Here is a 21,749-nt window from a genome sequence, read left to right on the forward strand (position 1 = left end):
TATATAACTAGACAGTTGTAATTGAAAAAATGTTCTGGAAGAAATACTTCATTTTCTGAAATACATTTTTATTTCAAGAGTGCCAACACTTTTGGCCATCACTGTATATTGTTTTGATTCCTTCTTATTGAATGTTATATTGTCCCACATAATAGGCTGGTGCTTCTTTTAAATGATCTTTCCCACGAAACCTGGTAACACTAAATAATGAAGATTGATTGTAGTGTCAGAGGTTCCTATTGATTAGAATCAAGTGAAACATTCAAGTATTTTAGAAGATGGATCTGCTGGTAGCTATTGGTTGTAATTTTACTACTTATAATATACTATAGATGTCTACAAATATAGTTTACAGTAGTGAAGGAGAAGTCAATATTAGATATGATCAGATCGATCCATGGAGGATCGAGTTTGGGTTGAATTTCCTAAATTTCACTGTTTCACATGAATGTAAACATTTTGAGAGTGAATTCGTGATTTGAAAAAAAAATTGTCTGGCACAATTTCCACCCTGTTGAAGTATCAGCGAGAGGGTCATTGTCAATTTGTGTTGCAGCGTGGACCTCCCCATAATGAGCAAGAGATTTAGAATTCTCCTACACTCAGTAGATAGTAAAAAAATTAAAATGGACAACATGTTGCATAATTGAGTCAACCAATTAAGTCAGCTTGCAAGTGAATAGAATATTTAGTCTGGCTGGGATAGCAATAGTATAAAGTGCTTGGCAGTTATGCAATGGCATTGAAGCTGATGTTCCTCTCTTCTCTTCTTCACACAGGTATTTTAATCCATCATCCATTTGTGTGCTGACTGCAAGTGTGAACAGATTCATATCTAGCAAGCTTTGCTCAGGGAATTTTAATTCATCATCCATTTGTGTGCTGACTGCAAGTGTGAACAGATTAATATCTAGCAAGCTTTGCTCAGGGTATTTTAATCCATCATCCATTTGTGTGCTGACTGCAAGTGTGAATAGATTCATATCTAGCAAGCTTTGCTCAGGGTATTTTAATCCATCATCCATTTGTGTGCTGACTGCAAGTGTGAACAGATTCATATCTAGCAAGCTTTGCTCAGGGTATTTTAATTCATCATCCATTTGTGTGCTGACTGCAAGTGTGAACAGATTAATATCTAGCAAGCTTTGCTCAGGGTATTTTAATCCATCATCCATTTGTGTGCTGACTGCAAGTGTGAATAGATTCATATCTAGCAAGTTTTGCTCAGGGTATTTTAATCCATCATCCATTTGTGTGCTGACTGCAAGTGTGAATAAATTCATATCTAGCAAGCTTTGCTCGGGGTATTTTAATCCATCACTCCTGTGTTGCTTTTTTCCCCCCTCTGTTTTTGGTTTCTGATTTAAAGTGTTCAAAGCTATTTTTTTCTTTCTTCCTCTTTCCCACTGTTTTATGGCCTTGTTCAGCATTGGTTGGTTACCCTGCATAGTAACGCCTGCTAAGGCCCTATGCTAATTGGTTAATTGCTGATTGTGGCCATTTGGTTCCTGAAACTAGCAGTCATTTCATTTCATATATATTTAGGCTATGTGCACACGTTGCGGTTTTTACCGTGGAACCGCAGCGATTTTGATGCTGCGGGTCCGCAGCAGTTTCCATTGCGTTTACAGTAAACATGTAAACCAATGGGAAACCGCAAACCGCTGTGCACATGCTGCGGGAAAAACCGTGCAGAAACGCAGCGGTTTACAACCCGCAGCATGTCACTTCTTTGTGCAGAATCGCAGCGATTCTGCACACATAGAAATGCATTGATCCACTTACTTCCCGCATGGGGCTGTGCCCACCATGCAGGAAGTAAGCGGATAATGTGCATTTGCTACCCGGGGTGGAGGAGAGGAGACTCTCCTCCAGGCCCTGGGAACCATATTTGTGGTAAAAAAAAAAAAAGAATTAAAATAAAAAATAATGATATACTTACCTTTCAGCGCTGCATGCGGCCGTCCGGTCTCAGGTTTGCTATGCGAGCAGGACCTGCGGTGATGTCGTGGTCACATGACCGTGACGTCACAAAGGTCCTTCTCGCACAGCATCTTTGGAACCAGACTGCCGCCTGCAGCACCGAGGAGATCGGGACGTCAGAGGGTGAGTATAACCATTTTTTTTTTAACATTACTATTGATGCTGCATATGCATAGTAAAACAAGTGCAGGAGTAAAACCCGCAAGACAAAACGTGATAAATCTGCAGGGATAACCACAGCGGTTTTGCCCTGCAGATTTATCAAATCCGCTGCGGGAGAACCCGCAGGGACCCGAACCTACGTGTGCACATAGCCTTAGTCTGGCTGGGATAGGACGCGTGCGAGTTCGCGTGTGCAACAGATATTAAGTGCAACAGTATAAAGTGCTTAGCAGTTATACAATGGCAGTTGGACAGGGCAGGAGACAGGTAAGGTGCATAAGTTTTTCAAACAATCATGCTTCTCGGTCAGTCATTCTACATTATGCATTTATCATATCAATCTGCTTCTTATTTGTTTCTGCTTTCTCACAACTTGCCCGCCCTTTAACACATTGTGGGCACTCTCTCTATATCCACTTCTCCCCTCTCCCATGTATAACTCTGAGGCTCTACTGACATTTCTTACCCACTCCAAACCAGTCACTACCGCCATGCAGCACTCAAAACGTTTATACAAATCATCCCACCACCTGCTCTTTCTGTTTTTTCTCCTTCTACTAGTTGCAGATGACATCTCCCCAAACCCTGGACCTCCCTCCACCAGCATACATTACTCTCCTCCAGCTACATGCAGAAACCCTGCTAATCTTATTAACATTCAGTGCATGCCTTCTCCTATTGCTTTCCACTGTGCTCTCTGGAATGCACAGTCTGTGTGTAACAAACTAACTTACATTCACAATCTTTTCCTCTCTAATTCCCTTAACCTTCTGGCTATTACAGAAACCTGGATCCAGCATTCAGACACCACCGCCGCTGCCGCTCTCTCGTTTGGTGGGCTGAAATTTTCACATACCACCAGACCTGAGAACAGACAGGGTGGAGGTGTTGGTTTACTCCTTTCATCACAATGTGCTTTCCAGGTCATCCCCCGCTTCCCTCACTTGCATTTACTTCCTTTGAAGTCCACGCCGTCAGACTCTTTAAGCCCTTCTCCTTGCGGGTGGTGGTTGTTTATCGCCCTCCAGGCTCCTCCCGCCTGTTTCTAGACCACTTTGCCACCTTACTCACTTTATATCCTGTGGCATCCCCACCCTCATCATGGGCGACTTTAACATCCCCATCAATGATCCCCTCTCCCAATCTGCCTCTCATCTTCTCTCTCTAACTTCTTCATTCAACATCTCACAGTTTACTAATTCTCCTACGCATGAGGACGGGAATACTCTGGACCTGGTTTTCTCCCGTCCCGGATCGCTGCACGACTTTACTAACTCCACTCTCCTGCTCTCGGACCACAACTTTCTTTCCTTCTCTGTCAAGAATTGTCTCCTCACCCAGGACACCCCCACTTAACACACTTATCGGAATACACGTACCATTAATACCCAGCAGCTTATGGACAACCTCCACACATCTTTAGCCCCCTCTCCTCCCTCTCCTGTCCAGACTTAGCATTGTCACACTTCAATATTACACTGAAGAATGCCCTGGATGAAGCAGCACCTTCTCCACGCAGAAAGACCTGACAGACAACGGCAGCCCTGGAACACTATGCAAACACGCTTTCTTCAACGTTGCTCAAGTGCTCAAGGTGTGCAGAGTGGCAGTGGAGAAAATCTCTCTTAGCTGAAGACTACATCCACTATAAGTTCATGCTCAAAACCTATAACTCTGCCCTTTCTCTGGCCAAACAATCCTACTTCACCACCCTCATCACCTCACTATCCAACAACCCAAAATGACTTTTTGAAACCTTAAACTCCCTCCTGAAACCTAAAGTACAGGACCCCATCTCCAATCTCAGTGGTGAGGATTTGGCCACTTATTTCCTAGAAAAAATCAACCACATCCATCAGGATATCTCAGCCCAATCTCCTCAGTGCCTGGATCACCTTCCCTATCAAGCTCACTAGACATCTTTGAGCCTGTTTCAGAAGAAGAAGTTTCCAAGCTCCTCACTTCTGCTCGGCCTACAACCTGCAATAGTGACCCCATTCCTTCACCTCTCCTGCAGTCTCTCTCACCAGTGGTCACCACTCACCTGACTAAAATAGTTAACCTCTCTCTTTCTTCAGGTATGTTTCCCTCCTCATTTAAACATATCATTACCCCTTTACTTAAAAAGCCATCCCTGGACCAGAACTGCACGGCTAACTACAGACCTGCCTCTAACCTTTCCTTCATCTCTAAACTCCTGGAACGCTTGGTCCACTCCCTTCTAATCCACTATCTCTCGGATAACTCTCTTCTTGACCCCTTACAATCTGGTTTCCGCTCTTTACACTCCACTGAAACTGCCCTCACTAAAGTCTCTAATGATCTAATAACAGCTAAATCCAAAGGTCATTGCTCTCTGCTGATTCTCCTGGATCTATCTGGCGCATTTCATACTGTGGATCACCTGCTCCTTCTCACTGTGCTTCGCTCCATAGGCCTCAAGGACACAGCCCTCTCCTGGTTCTCCTCCTACCTCTCTGACCGCTGCTTCACTATCTTTTGCTGGCTCCTCTTCCTCTCCTTGTCCCCTTAATATCGGGGTTCCGCAGGGCTCAGTCCTGGGCCCCCTCCTTTTCTCTCTATACACTGCCCCTATTGGACAAACAATGAGCAGATTTGGGTTCCAGTACCATCTCTATGCTGACGAAACCCAATTATACACTTCTTCCCCTGACATCACCCCCACTCTAATTCCAAATACCAAGGATTGTCTGTCTGCTGTCTCTAACATCATGTCCTCCCTCTATCTGAAACTAAATCTCTACAAAACTGAACTACTTGTGTTTCTCCCTTCTACTAACCTCACTCTACCCAACATCGAAATTACCCTGGAGGGTTCAACCATAACTCCCAAGCAGCATGCCCGCTGTCTTGGGGTTATATTCGACACCGAACTTTCCTTTACTCCCTATATCCAATCACTCACTCGCTCCTGTCACCTGCATCTTAAAAACATCTCCAGAATCCGACCTTTTCTCACATTTGAAACTGCTAAGACTCTTACTGTCGCTCTTATTCATTCTTGTCTGGACTACTGCAACTCTCTTCTGATGGGTCTCCCTCTTTCCAAACTTTCTCCTCTCCAATCCATCTTGAATGTGGCAGCCAAGGTCATATTTCTGTCCAGCCGCTTCACCGATGCCTCCATCTTGTGCCAGTCCTTGCACTGGCTACCCATTCGCTACAGGGTCCAGTATAAACTCATCTCTCTCATCCACAAAGCTCTCCACAGTTCTGCACCGCCTTATATCTCCGCTCTCATCTCTGTCTATCGCCCTACACGTGCCCTCCGTTCTACAAATGACCTAAGACTAACATCCTAACTTCGCACCTCCGTCTCCAAGACTTCTCTTGTGCTGCGCCAGCTCTCTGGAATGCACTTCCCCAGACAATCAGACCTATTTATTATAACTGCCAGACATGAAATAACAAGCACTTTTCACCTATTGTGTCCCCCCCCATTTCATTGTAGATTGTAAGCTTGCGAGCAGGGACCTCACCCCTAATGTCACTGTTTAAATTGTCTTAACTTGTACTGAATTTATTGTACTGTACATGTCCCCGCTTAATTGTAAAGTGCTGCGGAATATGTTGGCGCTATATAAATAAAAATTATTATTATTATTATAATGTTTTAGCTAAGCTCTTCCTATGGTAGGAAGAATTTAAAATTATTTGTGCGAATTATCAGTTGACAGCCATTACTGACTAGGAATAATGCAGGCAAATGGCAGTAGCTAGCATCGTGTGTTACCCTCCTTATTCTAGGCTGCTCCATCATTATATGCAGTAAATACTAGATTATAAGCCATCTAATGTGCCAAAAAATAAATGGACATGTAAAAATGCCTTTAATATAAATAAGGCAAAAATCGGGATGTAATCTAAAAATCATGATGATGTTATAAATATGAGGATATTAAATTAGGATATCTATGATTTTTATTTGTTCATTAGCTTTTATTTCATTTTAAAACCTTTTTCATTGTTTCTCCATTTTTTCTTTTACATCATTATTTTTCTTGACTGTAAATAAAGAAATAAGTTATGTATATTATAATGCAATATTGTAATTATGCATAGTAGTATTTAATGACCTGTGCAAATAAAATGCCTAGTCAAGGAATCATTTTGAGCAAGTGGTAATGGGTGTCCTCTCCATTAGTGAAAAATGCAATTTTCATTGAAGAGGTATTAATCATGGTGATCCCGTAATGGCAACCAAGTGGCAAGGTTAATGTAGACCATGAAAAGGCAAGGAGAGGGAAGAACCCTAGAATGCTGTGAGAAGATGAAAAAGATGGTTACTCAATTTCCTGTGTAAGATGGTACTGTCTCGAAAACACCAGTAAAAAGATGACCCCAAAAACACAGAAAAAAGCTAAAAATGCCAGTGGAAAAATTATTAAAAAAGCGCTCATAAAACAACCAAAAGACGAAGAAAAATTATGCTTCAGGTTTATTAAAGCCCAGAGAAAAAGAGCAATTAAGCATTTTTTGTTTGAAAAATGTTTTTGACCACAGAAAAAGGACACAATGTGAATATGCCCTAATAGTGAATTAACATATTTAATTATGCTATATAAAATAGATTGCTGAATATAGGACTATAACAAAACTTGATGGTCTAGACAGGGCTGACCAACATGTGGATTTCTACAAAGAAGCATGAAGTGGAGTTTTAGAATTTTGGATTGTATCACAGTAGTATTCAAATAAAACACAACTTTATTCCAGAATTGCTCATTTCTCGTTATTTTCAATTTTTCCACAGAAAGTATTCAAAGACAGCTTTGTAAGTCATAACACTGAAATGCAAATGTTTTATGGGGAAACATTTTATACATTTAATTTAGTAGAATTGTTCTACATCATATTAAAAAATATAATTTCTAAATTATTACTTAACAGCGAAAGGTGAATGTTAACATTCAGATGGGATAATTGTTAGTAGTAGAAGAAGAATTCAGCTAGTCTGTTTTTATGCATGCAATGTCATAAACCTAATGAAAAAGAAAATAATTAACTGGGTAGAAGGGCAAAATGAGCAATGGTAAGTACAGAGTGCTGTATAGTATTATGATTGCAGTATTTTAAAAGGATAAAAACTGATGGGAGCGCTTCTTTAATCAATAGTTTGATGAAGCTAAATTAATTAAGAGAAGCATGCTTATTGATGAGTTTGGTGTATCCTTTCAATGGCATGTGCCTCCTCATGCCTCTCCAGAAATTGTATTAATTTGATGGGTGGTTGTAGCCACACCACTTCTCCTTTCAAGTTCAACAAAGATCCATGAAAACGGCAAAAGAAAATTTTTTGCACAACTCCGTCATAAACAGTTTAATGATCCGGCCCCTTAACCCCTTTCTGACATGAGACATACTATCCCGTCGAGGTGGTCTGGGCCCCTATGAGCACCGACGGGATAGTACGTCATCATCGATCAGCCGTGCTCATGAGTACTCAAGACAAATTGCACAACAACGTTGGGGTCCAATTTCTCTTGTTACCCTTGGGAAAATAGAAAATTGGCGGCGAAAAATCATTTTTGTTAAAAAAATTAAGATTTTTTATTTTTACGGCTCTACATTATAAACTTCTGTGAAGCACTTGGGGATTCAAAGTGCTCACCACACATCTACATAAGTTCCTTAGGGGGTCTACTTTCCAAAATGATGTCACTTTTGTGGGGTTTCCACTGTTTAGGCACATCAAGATCTCTGCAAACGCAACATGAAGTCCTATTTCAATTCCAGCCAATTTTGCATTGAAAAGTCAAATTGCACTCCTTCCCTTCCGAGCTCTGCCATACGCCCAAACAGTGGTTTACCTCCACATATGGGGTATCGGTGTACTCAGGACAAATTGTGCAACAACTTTTGGGGTCCAATTTCTCCTGTTACTCTTGGTAAAATAAAACAAATTGGATCTGAAATAAATTTTTTGTGAAAAAAAGTTAAATGTTCAATTTTTTTTAAACATTACAAAAATTCCTGTGAAGCACCTGAAGGGTTAATAAACTTCTTGAATGTTTTCAAGCACCTTGAGGGGTGCAGTTTTTAGAATGGTGTCACACTTGGGTATTTTCTATCATATAGACCCCTCAAAGTGACTTCAAATGTGATGTGGTCCTTTAAAAAAATGATGTTGTAAAAATGAGAAATTGCTGGTCAACTTTTAACCCTTATAACTCCCTAACAAAAAAAATTTTGGTTCCAAAATTGTGCTGATGTAAAGTAGACATATGGGAAATGTTACTTATTAAAGGGAACCTGTCACCCCCAAAATCAAAGGTAAGCTAAGCCCACCAGCATCAGGGGCCTATCTACAGCATTCTGGAAAGCTGTATATAAGCCTTCGATGTATCCTAAAAGATGAGAAAAAGAGGTTAGATTATACTCACCCAGGGGCGGTCCCGGTCCGATGGGCATCACAGTCCGGTCCGGTGCCTCCTATCTTCAACAGATGACGTCCTCTTCTTGTCTTCACGTTGTGGCTCAGGCACAGGCGTACTTTGTTTGCCCTGTTGATGGCAGAGCAAAGTACTGCAGTGCGCAGGTGCCGAGCCTCTCTGACCTTTCCCTGCGCACTGCAGTACTTTGCTCTGCCCTCAACAGGGCAGACAAAGTACGCCTGTGCCGGAGCCGCAGCGTGAAGACAAGAAGAGGACGTCATCTGTTGAAGATAGGAGGCACCAGACCGGACTGTGATGCCCATCGGACCGGGACCGCCCCTGGGTGAGTATAATCTAACCTCTTTTTCTCATCTTTTAGGATACATCGAAGGCTTATATACAGCTTTCCAGAATGCTGTAGATAGGCCCCTGATGCTGGTGGGCTTAGCTTACCTTTGATTTTGGGGGTGACAGGTTCCCTTTAATAAGTAACATTTCCCATATGTCTACTTTACATCAGCACAATTTTGGAACCAAAATTTTTTTTGTTAGGGAGTTATAAGGGTTAAAAGTTGACCAGCAATTTCTCATTTTTACAACATCATTTTTTTAAAGGACCACATCACATTTGAAGTCACTTTGAGGGGTCTATATGATAGAAAATACCCAAGTGTGACACCATTCTAAAAACTGCACCCCTCATCTTTTAGGATACATCGGGGTTTATCTACAGCATTACAGAATGCTGTAGATAAGCCCCTGATGCCGGTGGGCTTAGCTCACCTTGGATTTTGGGGGTGACAGGTTCCCTTTAATTATTTTGTATGACATATCTCTGTGATTTAAGGGCATGAAAATTCACATTTGGAAAATTGCGAAATTTTCACCAAATTTCCATTTTTTTTCACAAACTCAAGTAATGTCAATGAAATTTTACCACTAACATGAAGTACAATATGTCACGAGGAAGCAATGTCAGAATCACCGGGATCCAAGCAAGCGTTCCAACGCGTTAGAACCTCATAAAAGGACAGTGCTCAAAATTGTAAAAATTGGCCCGCTCATTAACGTGCAAACCACCCTTGGGGGTAAAGGGGTTAAATTGCAACAATGTCATTATTATTTCTAATCCCAAATTAACTCCCTTTATGCTAGAATATGATCCAAGGTTATGCTCTTGTTAACATACAGAACATGGAACATTTCCAGGCTTGTTGCAGAGGAGTGAGACTGAGCTCAGAGATAAAAATTCCATCATTAGAATCTGTGTCTCTTTTTTCACATATAACAGATAAAACTAAGACACGTTTGTTAATCCCAAAAATGAAACTGAGGGCAAGTAGCAAGAGAGAATTTTAGAAGGCATAAAATCAGAGCACACTCAGACCAATGTTATTCAATGGGGACCATGCACACTTCTGAAAAATCACAGCATGCACGATTGGCATCCGATATTTCAATATGTAGATTGCATTAGGTCATGCAAATCAAAGGATCAATCAAAAATATTGGACCGTACTTGGATAATATCTGACAGACTGACAGAGTGAAGAAGATGGAGACTTTTTTCCCCATTCTATCCTTATTCGAGACAGTCAGATCACACTATGATCACACTCTGATCATATTCTAATCAGAGTGTGAATAGAGTTGGATTAGCATAATCGGACTGATTTTCTCGGCTGAGTAGAGAATTGGTCCTGTGACCCTAGCCTTACACATGTCTATCCGGGGAGGGGCAAAACTTTGTCCACGTAAGGGTAGATGCTGATTCTTGTTTCCTATTATTCAGCATACAGTCCAAGATAGAAGCGTTAAAAATGCTCCGTGTAGACTTTGATCTCAATTCATCAAAGATTTATTTCTAGAAGACTGGCATAAAAAGCTTAGAAAAGTCATAACATTTTTGCATAACCACCAAAAAATTATGACTTTAAGCGGGTTCATTTGTGTTTGGCAGAGCTGGTGTGGGGCAGGGTGTGATGGGGCGTGATGCTACAGCTCATCAAATTCATAAGAATCTTTTGCATTCCTTATACCAGAAATCTTACTCCATTCACAGACTGGAGTAAGAGTCGTGGCGCGGTGAATGTAGGTGCATACCATTTGTCAGGAGCATCTGACTCCACCAAGCCCCTGATCAAGACGGGAGTGAAAATTGATGGTCTTGATAAATCAGAGCCATGGAACTTATTTATCTTATTCACACATCAGCATTTGGTCGGTATTTAGCATCAGCATTTGGAAGCCAAAACCATGCAACATGATTTTCCAACGCGTGTAGCCTGATATGGTAAAAATGTAAATAATCCTATATTGATATCTAAAGGGTAACTTCATCTTACCTGTAAAACAATTGGGTATATGTTAATTGAGAGTGTGTACAGCAACCTCATTCTGTCCTTGTCTGTCAGGTGGGTCATATAGACACTGCCAGCATCAATCACTTCACTATAGCGCCGAATTATTCGATCTAGGAGACGTTGTGAGGGGCAGCGAAGGAATTGAACAGGTAGACCCTAGAAAATACACATCAAGAGCAAATTATTATAGCTATAATGGTAGAAAGAAAACAAACAAATGTAAAGTAATTATGAATAATCATAAAACTAGACCATTAGCATAGTGCTAGACCCTATACAATGCATTTTTAGTGTATAAACTGCGAATATCTACCTACAGTAGTGTTCAAAAACATGAGAATCACAAAATCTTGTGATTTTGGGAATATTGCACACTGTTTTCCAATTCAAAACATGAAGATAAATGCATATAATTTTAATTACTTTACAGAAAATAACAAAAAATGAACATTGGGCTGTTCTAAAAAATAGCAGTGTCTGCATTTGTCTTTGCAAATTCACAATCCGCACTTTTTTGTGGATTTAGCATTCCTGTGAATCACTTACCTAATATTTAGTTGTATACCCACAGTTTTTTAGAACTGTTTCACATCTATGTTGCATAGAGTCAGCCAACTTCTGGCACCTGTCAATTGTTATTCCAGCCCAGCATTTTTTTTACTACATCCCACAATTTTTTGCAATTCGTTGGCTTTGCTTCAGAAACGGCATTTTTAATGTCACCCCACAAGTGGTCTATTGTATTAATGTCCGGGATTGGGCTGGCCACTCCGTAACCTCAATTTTGTTTGACTGGAACCAAGATTTTGCTCGTTTACTGGTGTGTTTAGGGTCATTGTCTTGTTGAAACACCCATTTCAAGGGCATATCCTCTTCAGCGTAAGGCAACATGACCTCTTCAAGTATTTTAGAATGTGTAAACTAGTCCATGATCCCTGATATGCGGTAGATAGGTCCGGCACCTTAGTAAGAGAAATATGACCATATCATGAGGCTTGCACCACCATTCTTCACTGACTTCAGAGTGTACTGTGACTTGAATGCAGAGTTTGGGGGTCATCCGACGAACTGTGGCCCTAGGACCCAAAAAGAAGCTTCCAAACACATGACATTGGACAATTTTGTACTGCCCATATGACAAAGGAATAATCTTAGTGTATGTAAAATTTTGACTTTGCAGTAATAAAAATGCCTTATATTCTCTCTTTCATTATTCTGGCATTTGGCAAATATTAATAATTATGGTAATCCTAATTGACCTAAAATGGGGAAGGTTTATTCTGATTTCATGTCAGATACTGAGAAAAACATGCATACATGTCTTTTTTTAAAGTTTATGTAAACTTCTGGTTACAACTTTACCTTTGATCATTGTGACCAAAGAGTTCTATTTTAACCTTATTGGTCCGCATGACTTGTTTACAAAATGCATCCGGCTTGTTTAGATTTTCATTTGCATACTTCTGATGCTGAACTTTAAAGTGAGGATGCAGGAAAGGTTTTCTTCTGATGACACTTCCATGAAGACCATATTTGTGCTGGTGTCTCTGAGCAGTAGAACAATGTACCACAACTCAAGAGTATGCTAAATATTTCTGAAGGTCTTTTGCAGTCTAAGCAAGGGTTCTGATTTGCCTCTCACTAAATTTTTTCCAGACCTTATCTTAACCTCCTCTTTTCCTTTTAACTACCATTTTTTTATTACATTTTGAATCGAGGAAAGTGCAAATTGAAAACGCTTTGCTATCTTCTTATAGCCTTCTCCTGCTTTGTGGGCCTCCATCATTTTTATTTTCAGAGTGCTAGGCAGCTGCTTAGAAGAACCCATGGCTGCTGTTTTTTTGGCACAAGGTTAGAGGAGGCTGGGTTTTTATAAAGCTGAGAAATTTGCATCGCCTGGCCTTTCCTATTGATGATAGTGAACAAGCTATAACTCTAACAGGCTAAATAAGGTCTGAAACCTTGGTCATAGTTATCTGAGCACACAAATCTCCAAGGGTGCCCAAACTTTTGCATCAGCCCATTTTCTTTTTTTTTTAATTTTTAAAATGTTAAAAATTACAATATATATATTTTTGCGGCCTAAAAAGGAAATGTGTCAACTTTAAGTTTTAGAGATAATTTCATCTTCAACTTGCTTAACTGTTAACAATAATAGTAATTTTGACCATAGGTGCCCAAACTTTTACATGCCATTGTAGATAGTGACAGATTGAGACATCGAAGTTAATGGAATATAGTTCAAATTGGATAAAGATATATGTCTGTATTCAGTGTCGGACTGAGGAGTCAAAGGCCACCCAGTAACCGATCCCGGGGCCCCACTTTTCAACTACATGCAAATGTGACATTATCCTCATTCACAAATTTATATAACATTGAACTGGATAGATTGTTAACTGAATAAGATGCTGTAAGGTCTGTACATAGTGATTCAAGTATATTGTGCCAAGTACTGCTCATATATGAGGGTGGTGGCCCACTGTTGCACAGGGGCCCACCAGAGGATTCTCATGTTCTCCTGTGGGCTAGTCCAATCCTGGCTGTATTGCACATGGGTGGAGTCATCTTGTGTCTTACCCTATAAATGCTGCAAAATGTAGAATTTTTTTTCTTCGAGGAATACAACATTGATGACCTATTCTAAAGATAGATAATCCATATGAGATCGGTGGGGGTTTAACACATGGCACTATCATCCTTCAGTTGTTGCCAGGTCCGGCAGTCACTGGAAGTTTATTGCATACGAAGCTGCTGATTTCTGGGTTTGTACAGCGAATCTTTAGTGGCTGTGGGACCTGCTAAGAGCCAATCAGGGGAGGTGATGCTCTGATATTAATGACTGATTCTGAGTTCACATTCACACGTTCAGTATTTGGTCAGTATTTTACATCTGTTTTTGTAAGCCAAAACCAGGAGTGGGTGATAAATACAGAAGTGGTGACGTGTTTCAATTATATTTTTCCTTTGATTGTTCCGCACCTCATTTTGGCTTACAAATACTGATGTAAAATGCTGACCAAATACCGAACATATGAACATGGCCTACAGACAGGTCATCAATATTGTAAAAAAAAAAAAACAACCATAAGAAAAAAGCAGGATCCCTAAAATATCACTTTTAATAATTCAAGTTTAAAAGAGTATTCCAATACATACCATTGTGATGGCCAACATTCACTGATGAACCCCCGCTATTCCCACGGGGGCGAAACGCGTCGGATACTACCTGGGATGTCGTTCATGTGTGGCTTTACCGACGATTCAGAATGATAGCGACCCTCTATCTCACAGCACAGATAAGTATATGCCATCTGAATATTAATATGATTGATGAGTAATATCGGCCTTAAATGTGCTGACTATGAGTATGTGCTGAAACCCTATCTAAAGGATATATATGATTTTTTTTTGAGGTGTCGCTTGCTGAGGTCTCTGGTACTATTATGTTTGAAAGTGGCCTTTAATTTTTGTAATGGGTCGATCGATGGCCTAATAGGGAGGGCATACTCCGTTCTGTATTTCATCTGAGGGGTATTGATCAGCTGCAATACCCCATATAAATAGACACTATGGTGGTTGTTTGTGACTTATAATGTATATACATTTCTCCATAAGTGGTATAGAACGTGGAGTTTTTTTGCTTTTCCCTAGTAACATTACAGAACAAATGAGACAAGTCTATAACTTTACACCTTATATACCTACAGATTGATATTTTGGTATAAAAGGGATATTACTCCCTAGTGTTCCCCATTTGGGAGCTGAATAGAGCATTCATTATTTTGGGACATATTTGCTCTATCTATTACTGAGATATCATATACATTTTTTATACCATTTATACTCCTAGATTATTTTTGGGTATAGAGAGGATACGATTTTCTCTCCCATTTGGGAGGTGTCTAGAGCAGTTATTATTGTGGGAAATACCCGCTCTATTTATTATTTAATTTTTTCATTTTTTATGGTTATTTTGTAATTTTTTCTATGTTTTTTTTCACTTGGGTAATGGGTGTAGTGGGACACATTTTTTGATCATAGGGATTTGTAGGGACAGGAGGGCAAGTCGCCGCGGAGTGGGGGCGCTTACCGCTGAAACTTAGGGTGCCAACCTCCATTGTCAGGTAGGGGTCATTTTAGTGTATTTATACGGCCCATTAGGATATACTATTGGTACATATCCTCTTTTCCCCTATGATAAATATATTGGTATTTTTTGCTACCTGTCTCCAATTTTGGAATACACTTGAATTATTAAAAGTTATATTTTAGGGATCCTGCTTTTTTCTTATGGTTGTTTTTGTTGATTAGGATCTTGACATATTTGTTTTTGGTGGATTCATCAATATTATAATCCTAGAAAGCCTTTAAAAATGCTTTGTGCACATGGCCACATTATGGCATGAATGGTTTATCTAGTGCCAATAATGAGATTGGATCATGTCTTGAGAGATTAGAAAGTATTTTTTAGATCTTTGGCAAAGGATAATATTGCAGTGAATAGAAAGAAACTCAATACACAACCATAGGACAGAAGTAGTGCTATACAGTCTGTCTCTGCAGTATATACTGCGCCAGAAACGCGTTAGCTTAATAACATAATGTTATCCTTGTCTTTTTTTTTTATATCCTGTTTAAATATGAAGGAATAAAGATTTAAAACTTTTCATGGACGTGTTTATCCAGTTTCATTTTCAATCAATTTTTTCTACGCCATTTACTAGATTAATGCACATGTTGATGGGAGCAGCTTTTCAGCCACACGGTGAGGCTTTTGTTCCTTTCTTGTACATTTTGACTTATTTATATACAGTATATACTTGTAAATATATAAGTATAATAATAAAATATTACTAATAGAATGAGTGCTTTCATTTGGCTGGTTTTACTTTAAAATAATGTGACTTTTTATATTAGTTTAGAATTTCTCACCTTAAAAACAGTGATCATGTAACTAGCACTGTACACGGCACTTTGTAAGTGCATTTAGGCAGACAGGAATAGTTCCTCTCTGACTGATAGCGACACATTGTTCACTGTTAGGCGTGAACATCTTCAATCCCAAAGTATACATTAACAAACTGACTTAGAAATGTGTGAAATTTCACAGTATTTCACCTTCTTCAATCAAATTTCCTATTTTTAAACCTTCATAGAATTTATCTGTGTCATGAGCACGGCGGATTAGGTCATCATTACCATGTAGAAATTAAGATACCCCTCATTCCCATAAATTTCATTTGAGAAACGAATGTTTGCGTCTTTTGCATTCTTAGAGAATGTTGTCCAATAAGCACTGCTGGGAATTTTTGCTAAATTGGTCCAGGTCATGTAATTGTAGTTACAGTAAATAGAAAAAGATGTTAAATCCTTTAAGGACCTAGCAGTTTTTCATTTTTGCACTTTAATTTTTCCCTCCACTTCATTCAAGAGCTGTAACTTTTTTTATTTTCTCTTAAGGGCTTGTGTTTCGTGGGAGTTTTTGAATGACACCATCTACCGTATTTTCCGGCCTATAAGAGGACTGGACGTATAAGACGACCCCCAACTTTTCCAGTTAAAATATAGAGTTTGGGATATACTCGCCATATAAGATTACCCCTCTTCCAACGCACATACGGAAAAAATAAAAAAAAACATCAGATTTGATTTCAATATGGTAATTTTAATTCAAATGCTTATGACATGCAGGTACTCAGGTACTTAGCAGGAAAACTGTCACTTATAAACATAAGGCTGTTTATCATCAAACATGTACGGTACATTAAAACAGTGCAAGTGGATTAAACTTTTCCTAATTCACTTTAAGCTGAAAGGAAGGATAAAACAATAAACCCATGGGAGCTGCCATGCTGTTTGTTTTCTAAGGCTACTTTCACACTAGCGTCGTTAGGCGGATGTCGCAATGCGTCGTTTTGGAGAAAAAACGGATCCTGCAAAGTTGCCCGCAGGATGCGTTTTTTCTCCATAGACTAGCATTAGCCGACGCATTGCGACGTATGGCCACACGTCGCATCCGTCGTGCGACGGATGCGTCATGTTTTGGCGCACCGTCGGCACAAAAAAAGTTACATGTAACTTTTTTTGTGTGTCGAGTCCACCATTTCCGACCACGCATGCGCGGCCGGAACTCCGCCCCTTCCTCCCCGGACATTACAATGGGGCAGCGAATGTGTTGTAAAACTGCATCCGCTGCCCCGTTGTTCATTATTTTTGCAGTTTGCGTCGGTACGTCGGGCCGACGCATGGCTAGTGTGAAAGTAGCCTAAGCTGTCAACCAAACTGGAACTGATAATAAGAGGAAGATAACAAACAATAGAGAGAGAGCAAGTCTCTGTTAGCAATGCCATCATAACTGCAAGCTACGGTATTTTTACAGGTTTTGCCTTTAAAAGCCATCAAAATCCTCCTGTTCGTCATCTGATTTCATAATTACATCAATGAGATCTGGTGATACATTTGTAAGGCAGTCATCATATGGATCGAATTCCGTATCAGATGGTGTGGGCTCAGCTTCAGCTTCCTCTTCATCTTGCCACAAGTAGTCGTCCTCCATACCATCTAATGAATTTGATATGCCACACTTCTTGAAAGACTTGATTACTGTTTCTGCATCAATATCATTCCAGGCTTTTATGACAAACTTGCACAAACCATCCAACTGTGGAGCACGCATGTTTCCTCCTTTTGTGAATGACTTTTCGCCGCTAACCATCCATTCATTCCACTGTTCTCGAATGCTATCTTTAAATGGCTTGTTTAGGCACACATCCAGTGGTTGTGCCAACGATGTCAATCCTGCAGGAATAACTGCCGCATAAGTGTTTAGTTTTGCAAGTCTTTGCTTGGTGCTGGGAGTTAAATGAGCCCTGAACATATCCCATACCAGTAGACTACATTTTTAAATAAGTCAGTCCACCTGGTCTGCTGCTACATACATTATCAAGCCATAGCTTTACCCCTTCTTCATCTATCCAGCCTTTTTCATTCACATATACAAAACAACCAACAGGGAACTTGAGTTTTGGCATTGTTTGTCTTTTAAAAATAATCATTTGTCTCAGCTTGCCGCCATCAGCTATGCATCCTAATACCACTGTAAAACTGGACTTCTCATGCCCCGTTGTTTTAATTAAAATTGTTTTTTCATCTTTTTGATGGACAGTTTTATTTCCACCCGTATCAAAATTCATTGGAGTTTCATCCATATTTCCAATATTACTTAACGGATAGCCATGTTTAGTGCGCTGTTGTATTACATATCAATGGAAACTATTCACTTTGCTATCAAGATCTGCAGGCAATTTTTGGGCAATTTTTGTCTTTTGCCTCAGTACCATATTATGTGTGGCACCCCTAGGGGTATTTGCCACAAAAATAGTTACTGACAGTAAATGCAAATACCAAAATAGCAAGACTGCACTACCACCTCCGGCCAGAAGGGGGAGCTCCAGAGACTCCCCTTGATCCATTCTGGTCTGAGAGAAGAACTGGCAGTTGGGCTAAGGAGCTGAAAGTGAGAGGTCATACAGTTGAATCTCTAACAGCCCTGTGACTGTTACCAGGCCTAAATCACCGGCCTGAGGAGAAGAGGGATAGAGAAAAAGGACATTGTGAGAACCGGGTAGCATTAATCACTACCCAGAACAGGCGCAAAGACGGATACCGGATCCGTGGCTGTATTCATTACATATAATACAGCAACCGGAAAAACGTGAGGTGATATCAGCTTCACTAGGGTCGGACGCAGCAACAGACACAGAGTTCAGCGGTACTCCTGGAGGGGGTAAGCCGATAAAAGGACTCGGGTTGCCCGTCGAACCAGGACCCGGAGGGGACAGATTGGGCCGGCAGCCAGTTCACATACAGCAGCAGGGCCACACAGATATTGCGTACAATAAGAGGCGAAGACCCCGGCAGGGTCAAAGTAACTCAGAGTTCCCATACAGACTCCGGTGACAGGACTGGTTGTAAATCCTTTTTTGTTAAAGTAAACTGGTTAAACGTTTCAGTGCCTCAGTCTTTCATTTGGACAATAGCCATCTATCCAGGATTGGGATCATCACCGCTGGGAGAACCTGCTGCTGATCAAGTAAGTGCCTGTTCCCTCACGATACCCTTTACACTGTGCATTGCCTGAGGCCACAGCACCGGGTCAAGCCACCCGTGACACCCCCCTCAAGAGACAGACCCCATTGGTCCGGTGCTGGGTACCCCGGTCTCTTGGGCGTCACAATTGGCGTCACGAACAGGATCTAGCCAGCCCGTATACCGGGTATTGTGTGCCGTGATTGGAGCCCAAAACTGTGAAAACTTGGATGAAAAATCTTGAAAATTGACTTTATTAAAGAAAAATCCATTCTCCATTGAAAACTATTGAAAGTGACTTTTCCTCATTGGTTATAATGGAGTAAAGATGGCCGCCATCCCCTGAGTTAATCACTTCATAACCGTTAGGCACGAGACTGTTAATTGAGCTACGCCATCACCTGAGCCCCAGTCTAACTGAAAAACTTCAGAATCCGCCATTACAGAGCGCGGTGGGTGGGAGCAGCAGGGGGCGTGTCATTGTGGGCGGCACCAAGCTGAGCGCTCTGACATCAGAGCAAGGGGAAAATCGATCCTGCTGCACAGCGGAACGAATCTACACTATCCCGACGGAAGCGGAGGACCGGAAGGGTCCGGATTAACTAAGGGGGCACAGTATGTCGCAGCACGGAGACGCCACAGCACCCGGCGACGCTAATGCAGCTGAAAGACAGAGTGTCGATAGAGAGTCCGGTAGCGCAGCGGTGCAAGGAGTGGCGCCCATCATGCCGGTGCTGATGCCATATACCCCGGGTGGCCCATGGCTTCCAATGTATGAAGGTGAGCCTAATACCCTTGACGATTTCAGAGAAAAGATGCTGGCCCATTTTGACATGTTCCCTGTGGGTGAAGTTCAGCGTGTTAGTCTCCTGATGATGCAGTTAAGTGGCCATGCTAAGCGAGAAGTCACAGCATGGGCAGCTGATCTAAAAGGCACTGTTGAACGCATATTTGCTGGATTAAAAGCTACATTTGAAACCACTGCCAGCAGCAAAGCTAAAGTACGATTCTTTAATTGCAAACAAAAAGTTAATGAGGGCGTGAGAGACTTTGCCTTAAACCTGCAGGAAGCCCTTAAATCACTTACACTGGCTGAACCCATTTTTAACACCGGAGCGGATAAACTGCTAAGAGATCAATTTATTGAGGGACTCTACACCCCTTCTCACCGGGGGCATGTGAGCATGCTTGTTTTTAAGAACCCTGAATTGACATTTGCCCAATTAAAGGAGAGCGTTATACGTCTCCAGCTGGCAGAGGCACCTCGGGATCAGGATCCTGCGCAACTCATGGCAGAGGCTCCTCAACAACATGGAGTACCAGTGACATCAGCTATGTCCGGGGCCATTGCTAAGCCCCTGGGGCCCAGTACTAATGAGGCTCTTCAACAAAAGCTTGACTCTTTAACTGATGTTGTTGCTTCAATGGCTAAAACCATGCAGGAGATGAGAGGACCCAAGATGGAGTTGTCAAACCGTAGAGAAGGTGTTCCATGGATGAGACCCCGGAGATACCCGACATGGAGAGGACGACCCCGCGACCGCTACCAACCGGATGGACAGCCCATTTGCCGCCGTTGCCAGCAGCCAGGCCACTTTGCACGAGATTGTGATTTAAACGGGAATCCCCTGGGAATGCGGGCCGCTTCGCAGGAATGAACTTTCAAGGCCCAACACCCTGGCACGACAGGTACATCGGAGGACGACCCATTATCCCTATCGTGCTGGACGGAATGCCCCTCAACGCTTTGCTGGACACAGGTTCCCAGATTTCATCTATACCGTATATCCTTTATAAGAGGTACTGGGCTGATGCAGATATTGATAAAGGGCCCTCTGATGTTGAACTAGATATATGGGCCAGTAATGGTAAGTTGGTACCGAAACTAGGATTCAGGGAGATGACCATAAAGATTGGTAAAGTAGAATTGAAGAAACAGGGTATAATTGTTGTTGATGTTGACCGGCGGAACTGTGAACCAACTGTATTGATAGGAATGAATGTGTTAGAGAACTGCTTTTCCGAAGTCATTTCTGTCTTACAGCAAATTGCTGAAACTGCCCAATCCTGCCAGCAGAGAGTTCTCCGGAGGGAAATAAAAGTATTGATGTTAAGGCAACAGGTAGAAGTTGCAGGTGGAGAAATCGGCAGTGTGAGGGTAAGTGATCCAACATCTATTGTAATCCCACCAAAAACAGAAATGCTGGTATGGTGTAGAGCAGCCATTGGTACTAAGGGACGAGATTATCAAGCCTTAATAGAACCAGTGTACACCGACAGCAGGCCCACTATACTCACAGCACGAGGGATAGTCGAGGTACACCGGGGACGAGTGCCGGTACGACTGGAGAGGAAGAGGTCACTTTGCCAAGGTATGCTACAATGGCAAAGCTATATACTGTTGACAACAATGCCATCACAACCATTGAGCCCTTAGAACCAACCTGTCAGGTGGAAGGCAATGGCTCAGATGGAGAAATGGAGGATTGGTGCCAACAGCTACACGTGGGCATAAATTCAACACCTACCCATCAAAAACAAGGGGTGTATAGGCTAGTGACGGAATATGAACAAGTCTTCAGTAAACACCCATTGGACTTCGGACGGATAGAAGGGGTAGAACACACAATCCCCACCAGTGACCATCCCCCAATAAAAGAAAGATATAGACCCATACCGCCCGCTCACTATCAATGTGCAAAAGATATGCTGAGGGAGATGAAACAGGCCGGGGTAATAAGAGACAGCTGTAGCC

The 21,749-nt window shown here is 41.3% G+C and overlaps 1 protein-coding gene across 1 annotated transcript in view; it reads right to left on the bottom strand.

Annotated features, from left to right (window-relative positions):
* Positions 1–21,749, bottom strand: part of DIPK2B (divergent protein kinase domain 2B) — a 216,541-nt gene that overhangs the window by 26,566 nt on the left and 168,226 nt on the right. The window contains exon 3 of the mRNA XM_069760081.1: positions 10,886–11,059. Within this exon, the coding sequence (XP_069616182.1) occupies positions 10,886–11,059 (174 nt within the window). The remainder of the gene's footprint in view (positions 1–10,885; positions 11,060–21,749) is intronic.

Source organism: Ranitomeya imitator, chromosome 3 (genome assembly GCF_032444005.1).
Source record: "Ranitomeya imitator isolate aRanImi1 chromosome 3, aRanImi1.pri, whole genome shotgun sequence".
In the NCBI taxonomy this organism is placed as follows: domain Eukaryota; kingdom Metazoa; phylum Chordata; class Amphibia; order Anura; family Dendrobatidae; genus Ranitomeya; species Ranitomeya imitator.